Consider the following 15,742-nt stretch of genomic DNA (forward strand, 5'->3'; position numbering starts at 1 on the left):
TTGTTATAGCGATTAAGTACTACAATATTAATTCTTTTAAAAATATAACTTAGGAACCATTTTCAGCCTTTAGATCATCAAGATCTGTGGGTGATTTATCACTTTGTTTGATGAATTCAAGTTCTTGCGTTCAAATTTCATAGGATGGGGAAATTTTAATTTTTGAAATTCAAATATTTACACATCAAATATAAACGTAGTCTACATAAAATTAAGAATAATTTAGGGGTCCATAGTTTATATTTTTAAGAGGGTTTTGTGGTGTAACCCCTCTCATTAGTTATATATCTGAAAAATAGAATTTAATTTATATATCTAAAAAATAAAATTTCAAATTCTATTTAATTTTTAGTTATGTTGTGTAAGAATTATTAATTTATTTATATAAACTTATTTGCCTATCTTTTCTTAATTATATTTAATATTAGTTGATATTTGTATACATTAAAAATCTCATATTGTGTTTTTCTATCGTAATTTTACTTTTTTTATAAGTTTTATTTATTACTATATGTTACTCATTAAGTTGATAATATTGTTAATATACATACTTTAAATAAAATAATATTTAAAATTAACATATACTATTATTGTTGGTTATCAATTAATTCACTTCATACATAACGATATTTTGACAATGGATATATATTTTTAAATTATAAAGTATGTCATGGTCCGTGCACCGCACGGGAGAACATATTAATATAGTTAACTAACTAAAATGACCATTTTTTTAAAGGTAACTAAAATGACCATATAAAGCAGCAAGGGGTAGACTGGCAGTAGTTGTTAATGCATCGACAAGTTGGATTTAAATTCAATTTATTACGAGCCATTCTATTTAATTATCGGTGATCCTCATCCATTCTGGTCATTTAAGTTCTTAATTAAATCATGTAGCCATCAAACCTAGAAGGTCATGTTCTTTCCTTACTTTCCCATGTTTCCATACCAACTAGTACTACTTCGCAACAACTTACGTTTCATAATGCAGTTTAGGTGGAGGACTAAATCGTTTTTTTGTTCTCTTATAGTAGTATGTAAATCCAATTTGGGTCATTACTTTTTCTAAAATTTATGATTGTAAATCCAATTAGCTACAGATCCACATCCATTTCTTCTTTTTAGGGATGAGTTTTCGGACTTCAGATCAAATTTTTGCTTAATTCAATTCGAAAATTTGAATTTTGAATCTAATTAACAAATCATTCATTACAATAAACCCATAAACATACTAATTATAGTATATATATATATATATATATATAATAGTATTATAGATATTATAAATACAATTTGATGTTTGGTTTTTTTTTTTTTGGATTTAATATATCAATTTGATCCAATCCAAAAATAAAAAGTTTACCTAAAACTTAATATGATTCTTAAATCTGAAAAAATCAAACCAAATTTAAATTTTAGTTTGATTCGGATAAAATATTCGAATTTTAAGTCTTTTGTTCACCGGGTGTGGTTCTAGAGAGAACTACATTATTTGTGAGAACGTGAGAACCATCAAATCTAATGCATCCATTGTAAAAATTAATGCATTCACTGTTAAAATTAATGCACTCAAAAAAATAAAAAAAATTACTCCATTCAGGATTCGAACCAAGGATCTGTATTCATCCAACAAGATGATACATCCACCGTAGATCTTGATGATCGAATGGCTGAAAATGGTTCTCTGTTCTTTTTTTATTTGTGGTTCTTTCTTGAACCTCTCCATTTGTTCACCTCTGGTTGTTTTAAGTCTAGTTCTAGATGAAATTCATGAGCTCTCCGTATTCATGAATTTGAATTCATATTTTTTTTATCTTCCAAAATGAACAAAAATTGATAATAAGACGGTAATAATCATGTATAAATTTGGAGCGAGTTGAAAATACATTATCATCTTTAATGTCGGTGCGTGTACACATACAAAATTATAATCACTAATTTTTTGTTGTCAAATTGTTGTGTATGTGTTTACACTACACCACTAATCAATCAAACTTTTATATATGCACCGGACACGTTTTCCATTGTTTATATTATTGAGAGTGACAGTTTACTAAAATTAACAGTAATTATGTTTTAAACTAACAAGTAACGGGTCAATGCCAAAGGTTAGGAGCATCGAATGCGTCAATTAACCTAACTTCTAATTCGCACTTTCACACCACATCTATATATATATATATATGGGAAGGCTAAAATAAGAACGCTTCTTAAAATATAAATTAGGAACCATTTTCAGCCCTTAGATCATCAAGATCTACGGTTGATTCATCACCTTGTTGGATAAATTCATGGTCCTGAGTTCGAATCCCAAAGGCAGCAAAAAATTATTTTTCGCAATTCATACCTTTATACAGTTTATTCATGCATGATATACATAAAATTCATGCATTTTTACTGGTTCGTAATTCTTAAAATAAGGGTGGTTTATTGAATAACCACTCCCGGGGTGGGCTACCGTAAGAGCACATCTTAAAATAAGAAATAAAAGCAATTTTTAATGTATGAATTTTATGTAAAACACGTATGAATTCGCTGTATAAATGTATGAATTGTGAAAAATAAATTTTTGCTACCTTTGGGATTCGAACTCAGGACCATAAATCCATCAAACATGATTATGAATCAACCGTAGATCTTGATGATCTAAGGGCTGAAAATGATTCTTGTAGTGGGCAGATTTCGTATAAGCCCATTCGAGCAAATATTCACGGCCCAAACGTTAGGCCCAATCTGAAAAGTTGAATTAGTGTCAATTAATTCAGTCCAACCCGGTACTTTAGGTCGTGAAGGCCCATCGACCCAAACCCTAGATAGGGCAGCGACTTGGGGAGAAAGAAAGGAATGAGGTCAGGGATACGATCCCCCTAATATCGGAACGACTAGGGTTTAAGGAGACGTGCCAGCAAAACCCTAGCCGTCAGGCCATCGCGGTATAAATAAAAACTTACTAGGTCATTCGACCCACACAATCATTCGCACTCCAACACGTTCTCTCGCTCTTCTCTCCCATCTCGCACTATTCCGCCTTCACGCTCTCAGCTTTAGGTTTTCCGGTGATCAGATCAACCGGGACGACCCAACGGCCCTTGCTCATTGCTCAATCGCCTTCAACTCCGTCGCCCAGATCGATCCGATTTACTATTTCGTTTACTTTCAATTGCGGTTTTTATTAATATTGTTTACTGACTTGAGCGTCGGAGGCCCTTCCATCGACACCCCCACCGGTGCTCCAAGGAGGGCTCTAACGTTGTTCGTGTTCAGGTTGCTAGTGCCCATCGTACCGGACGACCCCGACGTCCTTATCCGTAATTGTTGGATCCATCCCCAACAATTTGGCGCCCACCGTGGGGCCCTAGCAATCAAGCATTCCCGACGAACAATCACCGAGTTCTACCATGAGTACCCAAAACGACACACGCGACATGACCGATACTCCCTCGCAAACCGAGTTGTTGGCCCAAGTGGAGATAGATGCCAAGCTCAATGCCCTGATGGACCAGATGGCCCAGGAAAGGGAGAGTCGGTTGTTGTTGGAAAAACAAAACCAAGAGCTACTAGCCTGACTGAACGCTCTCACTCAGATCCAAACGCCTCCGCCAATTCAAACGCAACACCCTGATCGATTCCGGGTTTCTATTAACCCCATGATGGATATTGAGGACATCCCGCTCACACCCAACGGAACTGAGATCAACCCAGATGACCCTTCATCCTCGGTAAGAAATAATAGATCGGAGGTTATTCATCCTAACACGGGCAATCTTCATGTGAATGCAGGTGAAACCCACATTTTGGATCAAACACCCGGGACAACCAGAGCAACCGGGACAAACCTAATGGGAGCCCTCACTCAAGTCAACCTGACGACTGGGGGGGTGGACCATCCTACCCAGATAGGCCGGACCGATACCACACAGGGGCATGTTGTGCCAACGGGACCACACGAAGGTGACCCAACGGGACAACCAGATGGAGCAAGGCGAACAGGTCCACTCGGTCATAATGGCAGCATCCAAGATCAACCATTTCAGGTCGATCAGGGACGACATGGCACGTCAAACACCATCCAGAATTTAGACCCCGCCTTGGCTAGAAGATTGGCGGATATGGAGGCTATCATCCAACGAATCCAGGAGTCCCGGCCCCAATCAAGAAAAGTGCAAAGGGCTGTTATGCTGACTCGCCCTTTGTGGACGAAATAGCTTTGGTGGAAATGCCGAGGAAGTTCAACTTCCCCCACATGAAGATGTTTGATGGCGCGTCTGACCCAGACGACCATATCGCCCAATATCGACAGAGGATGTTCACCGTGGCCATCCCTCGTGACATGAGGGAGGCCTGCATGTGTAAGGGGTTCGGTTCTAGTCTAATAGGACCGGCCCTCAAGTGGTATACGAATCTCCCGAATAACTCTATTAGCTCTTTTGCCCAACTAACTGATGTTTTTGTCCAACAGTATGCAAGTAGCAGAAAATTGGAGAAGATCTCGGAAGACTTGTACGTCATTGTCCAAAGACATGGAGAACCCCTTCGAGACTACATTGGACGTTTCAACAAGGAGAAGGTGTCAATCACCAACTGTAGCGAGCAAACCGCTGTCACCGCTTTTCGCAAGGGTCTATTGCTCGGCTCGGATCTTTATAAAACTCTCACCAAGTACCCGTGCAAGACCATGGAGGACGTGTTGATTCAAGCTTGGGCACAGATTAAGTGGGAGGAAGACCAATACAACATGCAGAGGGTCTTCCCACCCAGTAGACCCGAAAGAGACCACCGGGTGGACAGGAGGTCAGGTCGTGACAGACGTGCTGAACCATATCCACCTTATCGACAAAGCAGAGGAAGGGATGAGTACGATAGGGCACCCGACACACGCCCCCGCGAGAAAGCAAAGATTCCAGAATATGCCCTATCCATCTCCCCCGCCGAAGCAGTTGAGGCACTAAGGAACCTGGGCAACAAGGTCAAATGGCCAGAGAGGATGAGGGCCCCAGCCGACCAAAGGGACAGGTCCAAGTGGTGTGAGTTCCATGCAGACCATGGGCATCGGACAGAGGATTGCATCGCCCTCAGATTGGAAGTGGCCCACCTACTAAAACAAGGCCACCTCACCGATTACCTAACCGAGAAGGGCAAGCAGACCCTACAACATGGAAAGGATAGACATGATGACCATAGAGAAGCTACACCGCCAAACCCACCATCTCATGAAAGAACCGTGAATGTGATATCTGGTGGCTCCGAAGTAAGCGGGGTCACCCACTCCGTAGCAAAGAAGCATACTCGACATGCTAAGTCTAACAAGGCGGAAACCAACATGCCCTGCCAGACCGCTCCAACCCTTCCGACCCAAACAATCAGTTTTCATACAACTGAATCAGACAAGCTTCTTCACCCTCATCATGATGCTTTAGTTATTTCAATTTTTATTGCAAACTGTTTGACCAAGCGTGTTCTAATCGATAATGGTAGTTCTGCCAATATCTTGTTTTTTGATGCTTTCAGGGAGATGGGCTTGAACGAGTCCAAAATAATAAAAAAGTCCGCGGTCCTTATAGGCTTCAGTGGTGAGACCAAGACCACGATGGGGGAGATTGACCTTCCTGTCTATGCCGAAGGGGTGAATCAATCAACCAAGTTCTTAGTGATCAACGCCCCTTCCGCATTCAACGTCATTTTGGGTCGACCATGGATCCATGATATGGAAGCAGTCCCATCTACCTACCACCAAGTCATCCGGTTCCCAACTAAATGGGGCATCAAGGAGATCAGGGGCGAGCAAAAAGATTCAAGAGCATGTTACCAAACGACCATGAAGGCAAAGCAAGCCACTCAATAGCAATTACAGCAAAATGGTTCGACCCACCCAAAGATGGATCAACCATCTCCATCATGTCAACCCGCACGAACAGATGAGCCCGAAGGCAGGACGCAGCCTAACAGCCCGCACCAAAGTCATCCAAGCAGCAGAGCTGTTATAGAAGATCAATCTGATCGACCCGATCGCCCAAAACGACCACGTAGTTTGATCGAGGAAGAAGCTATAGAGATAGATGAAGTCCAAATCCACATGGACCACCCGGACCACAAAGTTCGGATTGGAGCACAACTTGACACCGACTCCCGAGAGAAGCTTATCAATTTCTTATCTAAACACTACGATTGTTTTGCTTGGTCCCATGCGGACATGACGGGCATTGACCCAAATGTTATTGTTCACAGGCTACAGGTTGATCCGGGCTATCCACCAAGAAAGCAAAGACGAAGAAAATTTGCTCCTGAAAGAAATCAAGTCATCAACGAAGAAGTCCAAAGGCTCTTGACGAACAGATTGATCCGAGAGGTCCATTACCCCGAATGGCTCGCTAATGTGGTAGTAGTAAAGAAAAAGAATGACAAGTGGAGGGTCTGCATCGACTTTACAGACCTCAACAAGGCATGCCCGAAGGACTCATTTCCGTTGCCCACATCGACATGTTGGTGGACGCAACCGCCGGCCATGAGCTCTTGAGCTTCATGGATGCTTACTCAGGGTATCACCAGATACGAATGCACCCTGATGACGAGGAAAAGACAGCCTTCTTGACCAACATGGGCCTTTATTGCTACATCTTCATGCCATTCGGGTTAAAAAATGCAGGGGCAACATATCAACGCTTGGTCAACAAAATGTTTGCGCACCAGATAGGAAAGACGATGGAGGTCTACATCGACGACATGCTCGTCAAATCAATTCAAGCAAAGGACCACATCGACCATCTCAACCAAACCTTCAAAATTCTCAGGGAGTATAATATGAAACTTAACCCTGCTAAATGTTCTTTTGGTGTCAATGCAGGAAAATTTTTAGGTTATATGGTCACCCAAAGAGGCATAGAGGCCAACCCGGCCCAAATCGACTCCATCATGAAGATTCAATCCCCAACATGCGTCAAGGACGTACAAAAATTAACCGGGAGGATAGCCGCGTTGGGCCGTTTCATCTCAAAATCTTCAGAGCGGTGTCACCCATTCTTCAACACTCTTAGGAAATCAAAAACCTTTGAGTGGACAGAGGAGTGTGAGGAGGCATTACAACAACTCAAGCAATACCTGACCAACCCGCCCCTTCTGGCCAAACCAAAAGACCATGAAGTCCTATTGGTTTATTTGGCCGTGTCCGAGACTGCTGTCAGTGCCGTGTTGGTCAGGGAGGACGAAGGGAGACAAGCACCAATATACTATGTGAGCAAGTCCCTCCTGGATGCAGAGACCCGATACAGCCAACTAGAGAAGCTAGCTCTCGCATTGGTCCACGCAGCAAGAAAACTTCGACCATACTTCCAATGTCACCCGATCTCAGTGGTGACCACATACCCCCTCAAAGCCATACTCCACAAGCCGGAGCTATCGGGTCGATTGACCAAATGGGCAGTAGAACTAAGCGAATACGACATTACCTTCAAGCCCCGAATGGCCCTCAAGTCTCAGGTACTAGCAGATTTCATTGTTGATTTCACCCCTAACCTTACCATGCAGGCCGACAAGGAACTATGTTGCATGACCGAAGAACCTGATCAAACGGGGATTTGGAAACTTTATGTTGACGGGTCCAGCAACATGAGGGGAAGCGGACTTGGCTTGGTCCTTATTTCACCTCAGGGCGACATGGTCGAACAATCAATTCGGTGTCAATTCAAGGCGACCAACAACGAGGCGGAGTATGAGGCAATGCTGGCTGGACTTGAATTGGCCAAGGAGATAGGGGTCAAACGAATCAATGTCTTCAGCGACTCCCAGCTTGTGGTCAATCAAATGCAAGGATCCTACCAAGCCAAGGATGCCAAAATGATAGCCTATCTGGGTAAAACTAAAGAGTTACAATTGAGCTTTGAGGAGTTCACCCTGAGCCAAGTTCCACGAGGGGACAATAGCCATGCCGACGCATTAGCCAACTTGGGGTCATCCATCCAGACCACGCAACCAAAGGTCATTCAGATAACCTGCCTCCAATGGCCAGCGACTCAAAAGGATAAGGAGGAACAAGTCCATGAAGTGTCAACCGAACCAACCTGGATGACCCCCATAACGGATTACTTAGCAAAAGACACACTCCCAGATGACAGAAATGAAGCCCGCCGACTCAAAGCCCAAGCAGCCCGATTCTCCATTATTCGAGGTAAATTGTATAAGCGCTCTTACAATGGTCCATACTTGAGATGTATTAACCCTGTAGAGGCAAGATATGTCCTTTCCGAGCTACATGAGGGGGAATGCGGCAACCATTCGGGTGGAAGAAGCCTCGCCCATCGAGCCCTGACTAGTGGGTATTATTGGCCCACCATGAAAGCCGATTCAGCAGACTATGTCAAGAGATGCGATAAGTGCCAACGATTTGCCCAAGTCTCCCACTTACCCCCAGAGCCATTAAAAGCTATCACTTCTCCATGGCCCTTCATGAAATGGGGGATGGACATCGTAGGCAAACTACCTGTTGCCCCTGGGCAAAAAATCTACATGTTAGCCGTGACGGACTACTTCACCAAGTGGATCGAGGCAGATTCTTTTCACCAGGTTAGGGATAAAGAGGTAAAAGGTTTTATCTGGAAGAATGTTATATGCAGGTATGGGGTGCCCAAGGAGATCGTCACGGACAACGGGTCCCAATTTATAAGCGCAGACTTTCAAGATTTTTGCAGGTTTTGGAACATCAAGCTAAGCTTCTCAACGCCAAGATACCCCCAAGCCAACGGGCAAGCTGAATCATCCAACAAGACCATCATGAACACACTCAAGAAACGATTGGAGAAGGCGAAGGGGAAATGGGCAGATGAACTACCCGGCGTCCTATGGTCTTATCGGACAACCACAAGAACCTCGACGGGAGAAACCCCCTTCTCCCTCGCTTATGGAATGGAAGCAGTCATCCCCACAGAGAGCGAAGTGCATACCGCTAGGTATGAGTTTACCACAGACCACGACAACCATGAAGCCATGTGCCACGAGCTCGACCTGCTCGACGAAAAGAGGAATAAGGCAAACATAAGAATAGCCTCATATCAACAAAGTATTGCTCGACACTACAACAAGAACACTCGCACACGAACCTTCAAACCGGGCGATTGGGTACTTCGCAAGGTATTCCAGAATACCAAGGAGGCAGGGGCTGGCAAGTTAGCCCCGAATTGGGAAGGACCCTACTTGGTCACCAAGGTGATCGGACATGGAGCCTATAGGCTACAAGCATCAGACGGGCGTGAAATCAACAACAGTTGGAACGCCCTACATCTTAAGCAGTACCACGCTTGACCCTAAACTCTACAAATTTCACTTTATTTCAATAAGGTCTTCCGAGACCCATATCATCTACTACAATTACTGACCTTTCTATGCAGGTCAGAACTACATTCGGGCTTGATCCCTCTTAAGGGTATGTAGGCAGCTCTAAGGAGCGCAGCCCCCCCACCCCTTCAACCAACCATTTCTCACTTAACCAAGGAAAGAGTTTAAGCACATATCACATGGGTTTCAACCCTTAGGAAATCTTAGATTGCATACCTAGTTAACCTTACGCCAAACCATTGAAAATATGATCTTTCAAATTATAAACTTCAGACATATGTCGGATAAAGCATCAAAGAGCGAACCCCCTGATCGGGCCGGATATACCGGAAAATGACATGTCCTACAAATACCAAGTCCAAGTCCAGCCAAAAGAGACTAGACTCAAACTAGGGGAGAAAAGTAGATAATATCAAGTTCGAAGAGCCTAATTACTATTACATAACCAAATAGAAATTGTTTGAGGAAGTTTCAACTACAAATAAGTCTAGTCATCGCCCCCGTCGCCCTCGCCGTCAGTAGTGGCATCAACCACTCCCACTCTTTCAGCTCTGTCACGTAGCACATCCTCCATCTCACGTATGCCCTTCTCTACGTTCCAGGAACCCGCTTTCCCTTCCTTGAACTCCTTCATCATCTCACCACGGGTAAGAACGACCGTCTGAAGATGGCTAAACTGAAGCTCCTCCTCTCGGACCTTCAAAGTCGCCTCCAATTGCCCTATCTTAGACTGAAGGGTAGAAATCAGGTGACTCTTCAAGGATAGCTCATCCCTCAGCTCCTTCTCTGCCGTTTCATAACGACCCTTCTCTTCCTCGAGTTCCTTCCGAAGGGCGTCTTGCTCTCTCAGAGCTACCTTGAGCTGGTCAACCGCCTCTACCAGCTGCTCCTTCATGAACAGAGTATACTGATAGCCCTACATCAAACAAGCAACAAAAGAGTTCGATTATACCAAATATGAATCGTGCAAAGATAGTTATAAATATGAATATGAAAATCAACCCTAACCATACCTGAAACGCAAGACGGGCGGCAGTGCTGGCAGAATCAACCACGCCAACCTTCAACATCCTAGTGCGGTCGTCCTCTAGCAACAGACGCTCAAAATGATCCGCACACGAATCATAGTCGGTCTGAGCTGAAGTCCCACTAGGAAGTGTGAGATGGATAGAGCCATCGGAGTAGTCCGGGACCTCAAAAGGCGTTGCTTTCTTCTTCCTCTTTGACCGCCCCGACGGTTCGACTACTTGGACGTCGGATTCACTAACGGGCTCACTACCCGAACCACCCTTCTTGCCCCTGCCGGATGCTTTCTTCTTCTCCCGCATCTTCAAGTAAGTTTCATAGCTATCCTTTTCTGGAAGAAGATTCATCTTAGGGTGCGACATCACGTAGTCTGCATAAGCCCGTTCATCCAAAGTCAAGTCGTGTAGAGCCGGGTGAAAACTGCTAAAATCTCCGAGGCCCAAATAGACAAGATAAGCTCGGAGTGAGCACTAGTTGAAGGAAAAATAATACCTTCTGGACCAGGAGGGACGGAACTCCACAAAGTAGTCTGTCTTAAACTCTCTTCTCCCAAGATAACTTTCCAATGCCTCTCGTTGCTAGGAAATGAGGTGAAACGTGCTCTTCTTCTCTCCGAATTTCTATTACTCACCGGCCAAGGAACGTCGAGACGTCCTACAAAACAAACCAACAAAGAAAAAATGTCAAGTTAGAAGAAATTTAAACCATAATGACCCGATCAACCCAAAAATACTCACGGGCATTACACCAAGCTGATGGAATATCATAGCCCGTCAGGTCGCCAAGGGCATCATAGTTCATAAAAAAATATTTTTGTTTCCAGGCCAAACCAGAATCCGTAACACCAAGCTTTTTTCCCCGTGATAACTGGTATCGCCCTCTCTCCATGTTATTTTCTTGAACCGTGTAAGTAGACAACACATCTTCAAGATCGACCTCGAAGCCCTTCAGTTCTCCAAAAGCTTGCATACCCATCAACACTCGCCAGACATTAGGCATGAGTTGACCCGGCGAGACATGATAATAATGCAAGAACTCTAGGACCAAGCGGGGAAGAGGAAGTCGTAGACCCTCTTTGAAGGTCTTCTCATACATACACACCCAACCCGCGACACTATGATCCGCCCTAAGGGCCGTACTAGGTGCATGAAGGCTAACCCATTTAGGTATGTTGTATAATATTCGAAGGTTATACATTTGGTTTATGTTGGTAAATTTTGAGGTATGGTTCTTACCCAACAAAAATGTCTCATTAACCTTAACCCCGTAAAGTCCGTCAGCACTATTAACCCCTAAGCCCATCTCTTTAGATGAATCACCCGATTCACCTCGCCAAGCCCCGATCTCCACTCCAGTAGGAATGTCTAACACGTTACCATCATCCTCATCAACCGAATATCGAGTCCTACTCGACGACCCGATTGATCCTTCTCGTGCACGTGACATAATAATCAAAGCCCCTAAAGTAGCATGGATGAAGGCCATGTGAGCACAAGGACCGCCACAACCCAATCAAGTAGTGTTAAGGATAATAAGAATGCATTTGTACAAGGGTGATTCACTCAAATAAACAGGTACGACTCCATTGCCCAACATTATCTTTAATTTTATAAGAGCATGCTTGACCTTTACACTACCACGAATATTGTGATATTAATAACCATGTCGCCCAAATAAGGCCTAGCTTCTACTTTTCATATTTGAAAGTCATCAACCAAATTACCCACATCGGGGCTTATCAGTCGTTATCATATATTTAAAGTGTCGGCTATGTTATCTCTTCGCCCTTCTTTTAGGTTGTATATGTTAAGCGTGTAGATCATATTGCCCCTATTGACCCCATGGGGCTAAGTCCTAATTTATTATGCTTAAGGGGTATTACCCCCATTGCCCTGTTGGGCCCGATTCCTAAGTTTTTATGTGAAAATTGTTATCCCTATTGATCCAAGGGGGCCAAGTTTTAATTTATTTACACATAAGGGTATCACCCCCATCGCCCTGTTGGGCCCAATCCCTAAGTTTTTATTTATGAAAACTATTGCCTCGATTGACCCTAAAGGGCTAAGTCCATGATTATTATAAGCAAGAGCTATTGCCCCTATCACCCCCATGGGGCCAAATTCTAATCATTTATGCAAAAGGGTTATTACCCCAATTGCCCCGTTGAGCTTAAATCATAAATTCTCAGTCACAAAGGCCATTGCCCCCAACACCCTAATAGGGTCGGGTCATAAAAATTCATAAGCAAGAGTTATTGCCCCTATCGCCCCGACGGGCCCAAGTCTACAATTATCATGCATAAGGTTATCACCCTATCGCCCCTAATGGGCTCACTAGTTCTCATATTTAGAAAAATTTAACATGCTCCAACAAACAGTAAATATTCAAATATTTACAACAAGTTTGGATCAAAACTAAATACGACAAACAAAGAATCGACTAGAGCTCAAAGCACAATACGACAAAAATTTCCACTACCATGCTTGATATTTTAAAAGAACTAGAGCTCAAAGCACATTTCTTATTTTATATCTTAAGAAATGATCTTATTTTAGCCCTTCCCAACCACTCCATATATATATATATATATATATATATATATATATATATAGAGTAAAATTTTGAAGTAGCCAAAATGAAGCATAAAACACAATTTATGGCCACACATTGAAAAAACACAAATTTTGGCCATTTTTATAGCTTTGGGACGCTTTTGCCCTTAATTGGGCGGACTGGGTAGGGTCAGACACGCGGGTCGCGTGCCGGGTCGGGTTAGGCACTTATGGCACTATTAGTGCCATAAGTGCCAAGATGGCACTTATGGCACTAATAGTGCCATAAGTGCCATCGAAAATCCAAAATAAAACCAAGTAAAATAGTCATTTTGGCACTTATGGCACTATTAGTGCCATAAGTGCCAACGAAATTCAAAATAAAACTAAGTAAAATGGTCATCAGCACAAATACAGAAACAACAACATCATTTAAACCCTAAATGGAACATCTAAACCCTAAATGGATAATCTAAACCCTAAATGGAACATCTAAACCCCAAATGAATAATCTAAACCCTAAATGGAATATCTAAACCCTAGGGGGAAGTGTGCACTTATGGCACTTATGGCACTAATAGTGCCATAAGTGCCTAACCCGACCCGGCACGCGACCCGCGTGTCTGATCCTACCCAGTCCGCCTCATTAAGGGCAAAAGCGTCCAAATCAATAAAAATGGCCAAAATTTGTGTTTTTTCAAATGGTGGACAAAATTTGATTTTCATTCTTCATTATGGCCATTTGGGTGGATTGTTATATATATATATATATATATATATATATATATATATATATAGGAATGGGATCATGTAGATCCCAATGCTTATAATAGATCCCTATCCAATTCTTGACCACACATTTATGACATGTGGCGCATCAAGATGGTGACACGTGGCAAGGAGCTTCCAAACATTCCAAGGCAAAATCTGGAGGGGTAAAATTGGAATGTAATTTTCGGATTTAATAATTAAAAAAAATATTTGTTTTTAGATTTTCTCAAAATAGATATATTTTAGATGCATATAGTTTCACACAAAGATGCATAAAGTTTTCACATGAAATGCATAACTTTGAACAGAAAAATGCATTTAATTTTTACAGTTTTGGTATTTTCAGCACCCCACCCCACACCACCCCCCAACCCTTCCCATTACCACCCCCAAAATAGTCATGTTTCACATGCATATAAAATCAAACAAAAGTGCATAAAGATTTTACATAAAAATGCATTTCATTTTAATAAATCTGGTATTTTCGCCACCCCACCCCCACCCTACCCCCCACCCAAATTTTTTTTAAAACTGATTTTCTGACCACTGACCCCCTACCCCCCCCCCCCCAAATTTTTTTCTTCAAAACTGATTTTCTGATTGTTGAGTCGCTGACCCACCCACCCACCCCCCCTCCGCACCCCCCGCCCAATTTTTTTTTAAAAAAAAAACTGATTTTCTGACCGCTAACCCCCCACCCACCCTCCAGCCCAAAAAAAATTATATTTTTTCAAAAAATGTAATGCATTTTTGTGTGAAACTATATGCATTTTTGTGTGAAACTATATGCATTTCTGTGCGAAAGTATATGCATGTAAAACATGTAATTTTTTTATGCATGTAAAAATCAGTTTTTAAAAAAAAAAAATTTGGGGTGGGGTGGGGGGTTCAGTGGTCAGAAAATCAGTTTTTGAGAAAATAATAATAAAAAAAATTGGTGGGTGGGTGGGGGGTGGGGGGTAGGGGTGGGTCAGTGGTCAGTGGTCAGAAAATCAGTTTTTAAAAAAATAAAAATAAAAATTTGGAAGGGGGTGGGGGGTAGGGGGGGGGTGGGGTGGGGTTCAGGGGTGTGGGGGGTGGGGTGAAATCTTATGCATTTTTATATGAAACTTTATGCATTTTTATATGAAAGTTCATGCATTCTCGTATGAAACTTTATGCATCTAAAATATACCTATTTTGAGAAAATCTATTTTTTTTTTTAATTTCGAAAATTACATTCCAATTTTACCTCTCTCCAGATTTTTCCTTGAAATGCCTTGCCACGTGTCACCATCTTGATGCGCCACAGTCATAAATGTGTGGTCTAGATTTGGATCTACGGATCTATTATAAGCATAGGGATCCACATGAACCGAACCCTATATATATATATATATATATATATATATATATGGTATTTCTATTTTTAAGAAGAATTGAAAATAACAAATAAATTAATATAATTTACAAATTTATATAGTAAAAAATTTGCCTTCTCCAAAATTCTAATTTAGACGAGAATGTCTATTCATGTTACATTTATTTATTAATAAAAATTATTAATTTATTCACACTCATTCTCAATGTTTTTAATTCATTTAGCATTATTGACTTATTCGCACTCATTATCAATACATTTAACAAATCAATACAACACACGAACAATATTTTCACCTAAATTCGAATCCTGAGGGGAACAACATTTCACCATATTAATTGAAGGGGTTATTGCCAGAAAATACATATACTTTGTCAATTTTCTGGTTTATATCATGACCTTATAATTTGGCCAGAAAATACATCAATTTTCAATTTAATAGCAATTATAACATGACTTTATAGTTTGGCCAAAAAATACACCAAGTTTCAATTTATTCTCAACTATAACATGACCTTGTAATTAATTTAGTATAATAATATCAAGTTTAATACATTAAATATTTTTAATTTTCTTTTCATCTCACAATATACTATATATAAATACATATATATTTGATAAATATACATCTATATGTAAATAATATATAATATTATTTACTTTTTAACATAGTTTCTATTATATATGTACGTAATTTTTTTAATTG

At 41.5% G+C, this 15,742-nt stretch overlaps 2 protein-coding genes across 2 annotated transcripts; one reads left to right on the forward strand and one right to left on the reverse strand.

The window, feature by feature from the left end:
* Positions 1-4,219: 4,219 nt before the first annotated feature.
* On the forward strand, positions 4,220-5,845 carry LOC130993776 (uncharacterized). Its single transcript, XM_057918814.1, has one exon. The coding sequence runs from the start codon at positions 4,220-4,222 to the stop codon at positions 5,843-5,845; it is 1,626 nt and encodes a 541-aa protein (XP_057774797.1).
* A 3,761-nt stretch (positions 5,846-9,606) lies between these two features.
* On the reverse strand, positions 9,607-11,194 carry LOC130992259 (uncharacterized). The gene is made up of 4 exons (XM_057916812.1): positions 11,091-11,194; positions 10,846-11,007; positions 10,341-10,723; positions 9,607-10,243 (listed from the first exon to the last, which is right to left on the reverse strand). Exons 1-4 carry the CDS (start codon positions 11,152-11,154, stop codon positions 9,815-9,817), a joined length of 1,038 nt encoding a protein of 345 aa, XP_057772795.1. The 5' UTR covers positions 11,155-11,194; the 3' UTR covers positions 9,607-9,814.
* Positions 11,195-15,742: the final 4,548 nt, after the last annotated feature.

The sequence above is a fragment of the Salvia miltiorrhiza genome, chromosome 7 (genome assembly GCF_028751815.1).
Source record: "Salvia miltiorrhiza cultivar Shanhuang (shh) chromosome 7, IMPLAD_Smil_shh, whole genome shotgun sequence".
Taxonomy (NCBI): domain Eukaryota; kingdom Viridiplantae; phylum Streptophyta; class Magnoliopsida; order Lamiales; family Lamiaceae; genus Salvia; species Salvia miltiorrhiza.

Excerpts from the sequence above, each read along its gene's own strand:
- LOC130993776 (XM_057918814.1), top strand. The coding sequence starts at position 4,220 with ATGCCGAGGAAGTTCAACTTCCCCCACATGAAGATGTTTGATGGCGCG.
- LOC130992259 (XM_057916812.1), bottom strand. The coding sequence starts at position 11,154 with ATGAACTATGATGCCCTTGGCGACCTGACGGGCTATGATATTCCATCA. Across the intron at positions 10,724-10,845 it reads CGTCCCTCCTGGTCCAGAAG|ACTACGTGATGTCGCACCCT; the intron begins GTATTATTTTTC and ends GGGCTTATGCAG. Across the intron at positions 10,244-10,340 it reads CCGCCCGTCTTGCGTTTCAG|GGCTATCAGTATACTCTGTT; the intron begins GTATGGTTAGGG and ends TGTTTGATGTAG.